The sequence below is a fragment of the Macrobrachium rosenbergii genome, chromosome 16, assembly GCF_040412425.1.
Source record: "Macrobrachium rosenbergii isolate ZJJX-2024 chromosome 16, ASM4041242v1, whole genome shotgun sequence".
Taxonomy (NCBI): domain Eukaryota; kingdom Metazoa; phylum Arthropoda; class Malacostraca; order Decapoda; family Palaemonidae; genus Macrobrachium; species Macrobrachium rosenbergii.
The window spans coordinates 38,668,762-38,681,261 of NC_089756.1; the positions used below are offsets into that span (position 1 = coordinate 38,668,762).

The window sequence follows — 12,500 nt, forward strand, 5'->3', positions numbered from 1 at the left end:
GGTCAGGGGCGACAGGGCGGCGGGCAGTCGCGAGTAGTGTGCCTCGGAGGAGGGCACGTGCGGCGTTATCTGGTAGATGTCGAAGGCCCTGATGTCTTCCCTGTACCCTACGAAGGGAGAGCCGCCGCAAGTGCTTGTTGCTTGCTTTCCGGCGTCGACGCAAGCACCGCCGCCGCTGCTACTACAGCCAGCCGTAGCTGTAGCGGCTTCTCCTGAGATCGCTGTAGACGGCACACTAGTGTTATTTGCATTCGGAATCATTCCTTCGGGATTGACACTCACTGGAGGGGGTTCTGGGGGGAGGGGACATTCCCGTCCACCGACACGGGCTAATGACACTGTTTCAGATACAGTTCCCTGGGCATTTGACGACGATGCCATCACACAAGCGTGGCAAGATTTCCCGCTGCAACACAACGTACCAAAACTACCTGAATGACGGCTCACAGCGCACTGACGCGGCCACGCCTCCTCACCCTGGCCCGAGCCACAGTTGCCAGGGGTTGTTGGGAGTGAGTCGATGTTGTTGTCAATGCAATTCCTGGGCGCCTTCTGCTGCTGCTGTTGCTTCTTCTGCTGCTTCTTCTTCTTCTTCGTCTTCTTCATGGCAAGCTCGCCGCTTTCACAAAGATTTGCTTCTTGCCCCTCGACGGGGAAGCGCTTCAAGTTTTCGTTGATCTCGGGGGAAATCGACATCCGATTTGGCGGGATTTCCGAACGTACTCTGAGGTAAATGTCCGTCACGGCGGACTTCGGGGGAACAGAATCCGCCGTGAAATGCGACGGGTTCAAAACGCCCAAATCGGAGTCGTTGTTCGATTGGGCATTGTCGACTTTGGCCGTCGTGGTAGAGGTCACGGAGGCCTGCTTAGAGCCGCCCTCTGTTGTCCTGACGCTTGGCAGGAACCGCGGCGAGGTCAGGTCGGACATCACCCAGTCTCCGTCAGCTTCCTGAAAGGACCGAGCACCACCTACGGCGCATCCCTGCCTCGTGAGGTCATCACGACCACAGCCCAAAGCCTCGCAGAAATGGTCGGATTTTATATATAAGAAGCTGATCTCACCCTGACTCGCGTTGCTGTTGACGGGACACCTGAATATCTGTGGGCGGGGTGTATGAAAGGCTCCCATGGTATGTCCTCTCCTGAAGTCGCTGACGGGGCGATGAGTATCACCCCCTGCCGAAGGAGGTTCGCCGCCCACGGCTTTCCAAAAGGTGTTGGATAACATTCCGCCCATTAGACCCACCATCCTGACTCGCTTCTCTTGACCTGATTATCGTGGGTCTAACTGTTTTGGAAAAAATGGAAAAAATATATTATTTCTCTAACTTGTTGAAACACAAAGTATGAAATGCACCAATTTCCTTACACTACTTACTTCTAAAAACTGAGTTTATTATAAAGGTATAACAAGACAACTGCAATTTGCAAGAGAAGTTTAGGCTGCGCCTAAGCGTCTCAAATAATGATGAGTATATTTTATAATGACAATGGTAATTGGTAATAATTAGAATGAATGAAATCCAGCTAAGACGTATTATTATTATTATTATTATTATTATTATTATTATTATTATTATTATTATTATTATTATACAGAATGGCCCACTGGATGTCGTTGAGTTTGTATTGCAGATATGACAGGTCTTATATTTTTGGTAATTTCTTTAGCGAAATTTTAATATTATGGTGTTGATTTTGTCAGCAACAGCTGCCTGCTTTTGGCAGTAACAGCTGCAGATTTCGGCCGCTACTTATTAATTCAAGTAGCAAAACTGGCAAGTGGTCAAGATGAAGAAATGGGGAAGCTATTGGAACTCGCTGCTCCCCGTTTCCTCTTGAAATTGGCTGAGCTGTTCCCGCCAAAAATGATGTTAACGGTGCCCATGAGAATTGAGTGACTAACCGAATGATTTATAGTTTCCTGGCATCGTGACGCCGTAATAAATCACATGCACCCCTTTTAAATTACCGACATGATCTGCAGGTCTCAATTGTTAGTGAAATCGGTTAACACCCCGGTCACTTCATCTGTTGGTTCCTAGACCAACGTTCTCTGTGGCCCTTCCGTTTTTCAAAACTTCCTCTTTTTCTCCTTGGATTCCATACACCTCTCCCACTTCCTCGCCATTCCCTCCCAAACCCTTCCACACAAACACATTACACACACACGCACACACTATCTAAGAACCGGTTTGGATATTTGAATGAGGATTAAAGGGCGTAAACCACTTTTCAACTTCTTGGACTCTCTTGTGTACAACTTAGTAACACCTGGTAACCGGTGGGGAGGGATTTAGAATCATTTCAACATGAGGACGTTTCCCAAAACGGGAGGTGGCTCAAGAGAGAGAGAGAGAACTGCATGACAGTGTCTGCCAAAATCATGCTTTAACTGCCAGATCGTCGGTCAGTCTACAGAAACAGACTTCCAGTTTCTGGTTAGAGGAACATTTCACTTTTCTACTATTATCTCTAAAACGCAAGACTCAATAAGACTGTTTTTCATTATAAAACTGTTTATCACTCTATCTTTAGTGCCTCCTGTGATCTAGCCTGAGGGGAAACTACATGTGTCACATCTGCTAAAGCCTGATTATTCATTAACATACTTAATGAGGAGCAGATGAAGCGACTACATGCAGGTTTGACGGGTCATGAATCGCAGCTCACTTTGGGAAGAAGATGGGGAGGAAAAGAAGAGTGTATGGCGCCCCCCCAAAAAAAAAATTAAGACTTTTTCTTTATTTCCCGATGATTTTTTTAATCGTTAGTCACGACAATTTATAGTGAATGAAATTTATCTAGAATCATTTTCGGTCTTCGTAGAAAAGTCTGTAACAGATCTCTCTCTCTCTACACTTTGTAGTGAATGAAATTTATTTAGCCACAAATTACTAATTTTGTAGTAAGCACTTTAGCAGACTCTCTCTCTCTCTCTCTCTCTCTCTCTCTCTCTCTCTCTCTCGTGTCCCAAAGTCTTCCTCTGTCACTGATATATTTCAGTGTCACCTCCGCTTCCGCCAACGCCATCTGTCGCCCAAAAATAGTAACTAAACATCATAGCCTTGTGCATCTCCGGCCGAGTCAATGGCCTGTGGCATAGCAGGTGCCCCTTATCCTTCAGGAGGAGGTAGGGGAGAAGTCCAAAGGGGGTGTTGGGTTATAGAAGCAGATAGGGCCACCTCCAAAAGAGATTTTTCGTGCCCTGCTTCTGTGTGCGTGCCAAGGGCAAGGTAACAAGCAACATGCCTTGGAAACACGACGCTACGGATGGGGTGACTGTTGCGAAATATGGGTGCTTGCTACTTCGGGTTCATGGTCGGGGCTTAACCTTTGCAACGGCGCCCGCCCAAGAAAGGGTTGCTACTTGCTAGTGGGTTGCTACTAAGAAGGATGCTGCTAACTAGGTGTTGCTACTAGATAGGGGAAATGTATGCTAGATAAGGTATATAATAATAGCAAGAATATGGTAATTAAATCATGGAGAGAGAAAGCTATTAGAGAGTGGAATTCTATAAGAAATGCTATTACGGAATGGAATTCTAGAAAAGATGCCATAATGCAATGGAATTCTATATTTAAGTAGTGGAATTCTATAAGCGACGCTATTAGGATGTGGAATTCTGTAAGATAGGGTATTAGGTAGTGGAATTCTACACAGGACGCAACTAGGAAGCGTAATTCTGTAACATATACTATTGTGGAATGGAATCCTGTAGGAAACACTAGTAGGATCTGAATTTCTATAACAGATACCACTGTGGAGTGGAATTCCATAGAAAATGCTATCACGAAGTGGAATTCTATAACAGACGAGAGAGGCGATTAATGAGTGAAATACCATTTTTTTTTTTTGAGGGGGAATCTACCAGGTAAGAAGTAAGAGATAATCAACCCAAAGGACATAATTATCCAGGTGAAAAACGACGTCTACCTGGCGTCGGACGATGGTGGCACCACCCGCGGGAGACACTACTGGCACCGAGAGCAGTTCCACTGGGGTATTGGAGGGGGAGGGGAGTGGAGTGCCATACGTGGCATTCCCTAGGGGGTGGCATTCCCTAGGGGTTGGGTGACACTCCCTAAGAGGATGGCACTAACTATGGGGGTGGCACTCATTAGGGGTGGGGTGGCACTCATAGGGGTATGGGTGGCATTCACTAGGGGTTGGTGTTGGCACTCCCTAGGGGTTGGTGTTGGCACTCCCTAGGGGGTGGTGGTGGCACTCACTATGGGGTGGTAGTGGCATCATTGACGTCACAGAAGTTTATATTTGCTTTTTACTCCCAAACTCTCCGAGCTATGGGGGACTGTAATTCCGCCCCCTTTCCCTCTCTCTCTCTCTCTCTCTATCCTGCTTTCAAATGCACTACCAGCCTCACTACTTCTTATCTAGGGGAAGGTCTCTACCCTTGCTTCTTATTCTCATCTTTGCTGACAGTGATTGCTCTAGCCATTGCCAGAATGTCAGTGCTTGCTTGCATGATATTTCTTGTTTCTTGCCAGATTCTTTTTTTAATGACTGCTCTCACTCCTGTCACTGACCTGTGATGATGGCACTGTTTGTTTTGTGCTTTACAAACTGTAAACACAACAAGATATTTTCTAATTGATTTATATCTATTTGTGGTCTAGTAATAATATTTTTAGCTATATTGTTTATTCCAGTTAAATACTAATGCAGATCGTTACCTCTCTCAGGGGAGAGAGAGAGAGAGAGAGAGAGAGAGAGAGAGAGAGAGAGAGAGCTTTATGCGTTTCTTTGAGATCTGAGAGAGAGAGAGACTATTTTTATCCGTTTCTTTGTGATCTGATGATAATATGACTTTTCAACCATATTTTCTATTCCAACTTTATATAAATACTAATGCAAATCAGTGTCTCTCTGAGAGGAGAGAGAGAGAGAGCTGTATGTGCTTCTTTGTGACCTGATATATCATTTCTAAACTATATATTTTCTTCCAGTTTAATATTAATGCAAATCATGGCCTCTCTAAGGAGAGAGAGAGAGAGAGAGAGAGAGAGAGAGAGAGAGAGAGAGAGAGAGAGAGAGAGAGAGAGAGAGAGCTGTATGTGCTTCTTTGTGACCTGATAATATCATTTCTAAACTATATATTTTCTTCCAGTTTAATATTAATGTATATATGTAATATATTTTCTTCCAGTTTAATATTAATGCAAATCATGGATCTGATGATAATATAATTTGACCTGATAATTCATTTCTATATTTTATTCCAGTTTAATATCAATGCAAATCATGGCATCTCTAGAGAGGTATGTGATTTTTGATGACAATATAATTTCTAAATTATATATTTTATTGTTTAATATTACTAACTGTATTTTATAGGGTATGTTTAATTTTAATGCAATATCACTAACTGTATTTTATATTGCCGTTTAATATCAATGGAAATCAGAGAGAGAGAGAGAGAGAGAGAGAGAGAGAGAGAGAGAGTATACACGTTATGTCCTGTTATACATATGTCTATCTTTACCCTCATACACTGGCTTCCGGTAGTGACTTTGGCTAAGAACCAATTTGCATCCTAAAACAGGCGTATTTTAGGACATCGCACAGTAAGAGTTTACCTGTACGGTTTCAGATTATTCTTCGTGTTTTCATTTGCCTTTTGCGTTTTATTGAGTATTAGCATACCTCCCCATTCATCATTTATTATTTTCTTTGTCCTGAATATCTTCCATCTTTCGATTACCTCGATTACTTGGGTCTCAGGACAGTTTACATCCACGAGCCATATTCCTTATCAATGAATATCTCGTGTTTACAATGAACGCCTACAAGGCCAAGCCACATCTCGCCATTATGAGGAAAGGAATTCTTATGAATAAACCATAACTCAGTGAGGTATTCAATTTGCCTTTCAACTCTTCCCTCTACGTATGTGTATATCAAATACATTACACTTTGAATTTTATCAGAACAGATATCGGTCTAACGATACTTGGCAAAACTTTGCTGACGTTAATGAGCCCCTCAGTGAGGATAATCCTTCAAGGGGCCCTGGCGGAACCATAATACGTATACATTACGTTATGCCACTTTCCAAGTAGGTACAAAATAGCCCCGGACCGAGCATAATAGTTTCTATCTGGAAATGAAAGGATCGGGCGAGCGTAGGTATGCGGGGGGCCCCGGTAGAAGCGTAAGAGTCCCTGTCCCTAACGTTTTCCAACCAATGGCGTTCGTCCATTCCTTTGACGTCATGGGTCTGTTGATATCAAGGGATGAATGTGAAAAAAAGCTCGCATTTGATGTTACTCTAAAACGCGAGAGTTTAATCCTCTATTTTATCTTAAATATGTCGATAATAATAACTTGATTAGTGTTATATTAGTCTAATATACTAAAATAGTACATAATTTACCTCCGTTCTGATAGATTTTACGGCTTGAAGTAATGGGAAGTAAGGAATCTATTTATATCCTGAACTGCGTATTTAGACATTGCAAACCTGACCTGAATTATTTGGTAAAGCTGATGATGGCATGAAGGGGCATTTAGGTAACAGGACTGATCTTCACACACACGCACATAAACAAACACACACGCACATACACAGACAGGCAGAAACGTACACATACATATACTGTACATATATATATAGATGACTGTGAAATATTTTCTGTTAAAACAGAATTCCATCAAAATATAAGGGACCTTTATTTTCCAAATTTTGGCGTTTCTGTGGGATCCCTTATATCTGATATATATAGATATTCATATATATATATATATATATATATATATATATATATATATATATATATATATATATATATATATGTGTGTGTGTGTGTGTGTGTGTGAGTGTGTGCAAACCCCCTTTTTGCTGTGTGACCCTGAACAATCCAATTTAGTAGCTTTTGTTGCTCAAACTCTGTCACCTCCCGCCCCCATCCTGGATATATATATATATATATATATATATATATATATATATATATATATATATATATATATATATTATATATATATATATATACTGCAAACCCCTTTATGTTGCTTCGGATAGGTTTGCTTAAAAGCCAGACTAAATACACACAAAAACAAAGCCAACAATCCTAAAAAATTTAGTAGCCATACTTTTCGCTGCTAGGAAGAAAGGGCGTTGGGTTGATACATGAAACATACACCGGGGTCTAAGCGATGTCAGGCAGGGCAGCCGATCTCCCTAAAGCCAAATCAAAAAGTCCTTCCATACCCCAGACAAAAATGGGAATAAAAGCACGTTAAAAGAAAAAGAAGAAGATATATATATATATATATATATATATATATATATATATATATATATATATATATATATATATATATATATATATATATATATATATATATATATATATATATATATATTATTACTGCATATCCTCACAGGTGCAACCCACTTTAACCTGATTGCTCAGATTCGTATGTATTCCTGCCTTTATTTTTTAGAGGTTTCTTAAATATAATACGACGCTCCTGAAACGGGTTAGATAAGATGGTACCTTTACGACTCTCGGTAAGTGGTTAACCATTTATAGAATCGAACTGAATTGACTTAAATTGAATATAAAACTTAGGCCAAAGGCCAAGCACTGGGACCTATGAGGTCATTCAGCGCTGAAACGGAAACTGACAGTATGAGGTTTGAAAGTGTAACGGGAGGAATTCCTCAAAGCAGTTGCACCATGAATCTATTGTTACGTGAGGGTGGAAAGTAAGATGGAAGAAAGAGAATATGAAAGGAGGTACAGTAAAAGGAACGAAAGCGGATGCAACTAGGGGCCGAAGGCACGCTGCAAAGAACCTTAAGTAATGCCTACAGTGTTCCGCATGAGGTGCACTGACGCCACTACCACCGTTAGAGGTTAACCCTATATAAATCGAGCTTTGGAATGTAATTCTATAACTAAGATTCTGTGGTTTTTACGTTAACATTGAAATGAATTGAAAATTTTTTTTTTCATAATCTGCTGTCAAGTTCTTCAAATCCCATAAGTTATTAATGAGTTGATTAAAAAATAATTATTATTAATTCTAAGCAATTCATAGGGTGAAGAATTAGTAATTATTAGCGAAAAAGATATAAATAGAAGAATTATGTAGTTATAAATAAATATCAAATAATATTAGCGATTTCTCCCAAACGAAATAATAATAATAATAATAATAATAATAATAATAATAATAATAATAATAATAATAATAATAATAATAATAATCAGATACAAGGGCAAATATAACTAAAAGACTTTAATCTACATTCTTGATTCTGATAATGCTGTGTTGGTTACTCTGTGGCCATCATATATCAATATTTTCACCACAGCTTTCACCTGCTTTTTCGCACTTTCCCCTCCCTTTCACTTTCACCATTCAGTCCTTTTTAAAGAAAACTATTGTGCCGGCTTTGTCTGTCCGTCTGCACTTTATTCTGTCCGCACTTTTTCTGTCCGCCCTCAGATCTTAAAAACTACATAGGCTAAAGGGTTGCATATTGGTATGTTGATCATCCACCTTCCAATCATCAAACATACCAAATTGCAGCCCTCTAGCCTTAGAAGTTTTTATTTTATTTAAGGTGAAACTTAGTCATAATCATGCTTCTGGCAATTATATAAGATAGGCCACCACCGGGCCGTGGTTAAAGTTTCATGGGTCGCGGCTCATACAACATTATACCGAGACCACCGAAAGATAGATCTATTTTCGTTGGCCTTGATTGTGCGCTGTAGCGGCTGTACAGAAACTCGATTGCGCCGAAGTTCACTGTTTACTTGTTTACTTGTTTGTCTTGGATGACGGTACCCGTGATTCTTACCTTTTCATTTTCAAAACTCAAAACTTGCCTGTTTGAATTTGCGTGTGTGTGTGTGTGTGTGTGTGTGTGTGTGTGTGTTTGTTTGTCTACGTGCCTGTGTAAGTGTAGTATGATTTGCTATGTCTGTGTCTGTGTATTGTGAATGTGTGTTTTTGTCTCTTTTTGTGTATGCGTGTTTTTGTCTGTCTTTGTGTATATGTATGTCTCGTGTGTTTTTGTCTGTATCTGGATCTGTGTAAGTCTAGTGTGTTTTTGTCTGTCTTTCTGTCTTTGTATGCGTAGTGTGGTTCTGTATGTCTCTGTGTCAGTGTATGTGTAGTATGTTTTTGTATGTCTCTGTGTCTATGCAGTGTGTTTTTGTCTGTCTTTCTGTCTGTGCCGTGTGTTTTTTCTGCCTTTGAGTCTGGGCAGTGTGTGTGTTTTTTGTCTGGCTTTGTGTCTGTGTAGTGTGTGTGTTTTTTGTCTGCCTTTGTGTCTGTGTAGTGTGTGTGTTTTTGTCTGGCTTTGTGTCTGTGTACTGAGTGTGTTTTTTTGTCTGCCTTTGTGTCTGTGTAGTGTGTGTGTGTTTTTGTCTGCATTTGTTTTTGTCTGGCTTTGTGTCTGTATAGTGAGTGTGTTTTTTGTCTGCCTTTGTGTCTGTGTTAGTGTATGTGTTTTTTGTCTGCCTTTGTGTTTGTGCAGTGTGTGTTTTTTTTTGTTTTGTGTCTGTGTGTGTGTTTTTGTCTGCTTTGTGTCTGTGTAGTGTGTGTTTTTGTCTTTGTCTGTGTGTTTGTTTTTGTCTGCCTTTGTACTGTGTGTGTGTTTTGTTTTTTGTCTGCCTGTGTTTTTGTCTGCCTTTGTGTCTGTGTAGTGAGTGTGTTTTTTGTCTGTCTGTGTCTGTGTAGTGTATGTGTTTTTTGTCTGCCTTTGTGTTTGTGCAGTGTGTGTGTTTTTTGTCTGCCTTTGTGTCTGTGCAGTGTGTGTGTTTTTGTCTGCCTTTGTGTCTGTGAAGTGTGTGTGTTTTTGTCTGCCTTTGTGTCTGTGTTTTTTGTCTGCCTTTGTGTCTGTGTAGTGTGTGTGTTTTTGTCTGCCTTTGTGTTTGTGTAGTGTGTGTGTTTTTTGTCTGCCTTTGTGTCTGTGTAGTGTGTGTGTTTTTGTCTGCAAGTGTGTGTGTTTTTGTCTGCCTTTGTGTCTGTGTATTGTGTGTTTTTGTCTGCCTTTGTGTCTGTGAAGTGTGTGTATTTTTGTCTGCCTTTGTGTCTGTGTAGTGTGTGTGTGTCTTTTTGTCTGCATTACTGTGTCTGTTTTTGTCTGCCTTTGTGTCTGTGCAGTGTGTTTTTTGTCTGCCTGTGTTGTGTGTCTGTCTGTGTCTGTGTGTGTGTTTTTGTCTGCCTTTGTGTTTGTGCAGTGTGTGTGTGTTTTTTTGGCTGCCTTTGTGTCTGTGCAGTGTGTGTGTTTTTGCCTGCCTTTGTGTCTGTGTAGTGTGTGTGTGTTTTAGTCTGCCTTTGTGTCTGTGTTTTTTGTCTGCCTTTGTGTCTGTGTAGTGTGTGTGTTTTTGTCTGCCTTTGTGTCTGTGTAGTGTGTGTTTTTTGTCTGCCTTTGTGTCTGTGTACTGTGTGTGTTTTTGTCTGCCTTTGTGTCTGTGTAGTGTGTGTGTTTTTGTCTTTTTGTCTGTGTAGTGTTTGTTTTTGTCTGCCTTGTGTCTGTGTGTGTGTTTTTGTCTGCCTTTGTGTCTGTGCAGTGTTTTGTGCCTTTGTGTCTTGCAATGTGTGTTTTGTCTGCCTTTGTGTCTGTGCAGTGTGTGTATGTTTTTGTCTGCCTTTGTGTCTGTGCAGTGTGTGTGTTTTTGTCTGCCTTTGTGTCTATGCAGTGTGTGTATGTTTTTGTCTGCCTTTGTGTCTGTGCAGTGTGTGTGTTTTTGTCTGTCTTTGTGTATATGTAGCGTATTTCTGTATGTGCCTCTGTCAGAGTAAAATTTCATTAAATCATGATTTAGAAAAGAAATCAAAACTCAAACAAGACCCAGCTAGAAAAACCGACCCTTTAAGACACAATAAACCAAAGACCATCAATAAACCATCTTCAGCCTAAACCACTAAACCTAAACATCCTGTTTACCTAAACATCGAGTTTACGCCGTGAGAAACTTCCGCTGACCTGGTATGGTGACACTACGTGGGACAATTGACCTGGTTTGTTTTCACGGCAGCAACCTGATATCTGAGCCACCTGGTTTTGAGTACCTGTTGATGATGCGCAGGTACCCTTCGCTAAGTACCCCTGAAGGATTCATTTTGCGCTTGGGTATCCTGTGACAGTGGGTTTTAAAAAGGCCTGGAAAGGATTTTAATGGTTTGTATATTCGAATATTGTGAGACTGTTGCTTTTTCGTTTGTTAATATGTTTATGTTATTTATTTATATTATATATATATATATATATATATATATATATATATATATATATATATATATATATATATATACATATTAGAGAATACAAACTGCATCCGCATATAATTATATCACTGCACAGGATGCTCGAGAAACCTATAAGATTTTAAATGACTTCTGTAGGCTGGAATACAAATTTCATTGTTTGCTCTTTCGTACTTCTTCGTCGAACTAACATTAACTGAATGCTCCTGTAACCTACGCACTAAGTATCAGTAAGAGAGAGAGAGAGAGAGAGAGAGAGAGAGAGAGAGAGAGAGAGAGAGAGAGAGGAGTCTGAAACATAGGGCAACTTGATCCGACTCGGGGACGCACAAACACAAAGAAACCAGACCGAAGACACCATACAAAGCGGCAGCGATCGACTCGCAAAGCGTACAAACACCGACTAAGCACAAAGAAACCAAACAATTCCACAAAGGATGAGAGGAACAGAGAAACATTCTGTCAAAAATAAACAAGAAACAAGGAATATCCTTGACACAGGAGCCATAAAACCGAAAAGGGAAAGTAGGGTATTAGGAAAGTCAAATTGATACCTTCGGGGTACGCGCGCTCACGGTTTGCTGTTTATTGATTGCTGGCTTCGCACTCACGAGCCCTCCTTGGGCAGCCGTACTCAAACCCTTTATCTGGTTTCATGTCTTCCCTCTACGTCCTTATTCTCTTTTCGTTGTTATTTTACTTGTTTATTTCTTTCCGTGTCGATTATTTGCTTTGTGTGACTGTTAGGTGGTCTTATAGTACTAAAGATTAATTTCGTTGTCATTTATAGGTCTAGAAAATTATCTGGCTTTGTTTACACTTCAGTGCACTAAAGTCAAACTATATATGTGTTTTTTCTTGTTTATTCCTTCCTGTGTAATTTATTTGTTTTGTGTAAGTGTTAGGTAGTCATCTAGTACTGAAAACTGGCTTTAATATCATTTATAAGCCTATTATATGGCCTGTCTTTGTCTCTACCTCAGTGAACTCTGGTAAAATGATGACTTTCATATTGTATTCGCTATACCTTGGGAATAAATTACAAACGAAAGGAATAAAAAATGATAAGTACTTTGTCTTCGACCGGGAGTCGAACCTGAGACTTCATATTTGTGAATAACAAAAACGTTACACGTGTATAAGTGACAATGACTCATATAGGCCTAATATTATACAACATACCTATCGTAATTTGGTGTCAGAGAAATCTACGGTAACAGAGACCAGCATTTGACTGAGAGCGA

The 12,500-nt window shown here is 40.3% G+C and overlaps 1 protein-coding gene across 4 annotated transcripts in view; it reads right to left on the reverse strand.

Moving 5' to 3' along the window:
• Positions 1–12,500, reverse strand: part of BNIP3 (BCL2 interacting protein 3) — a 151,766-nt gene that overhangs the window by 83,369 nt on the left and 55,897 nt on the right. For all 4 annotated transcript variants that reach the window (XM_067118877.1, XM_067118875.1, XM_067118874.1 and 1 more), the window contains one exon: positions 1–1,290. This exon is cut by the window's left edge and continues 628 nt beyond it. In XM_067118877.1, coding sequence (XP_066974978.1) covers positions 1–1,251 — 1,251 coding nt within the window. In that variant the 5' untranslated portion in view covers positions 1,252–1,290. The remainder of the gene's footprint in view (positions 1,291–12,500) is intronic.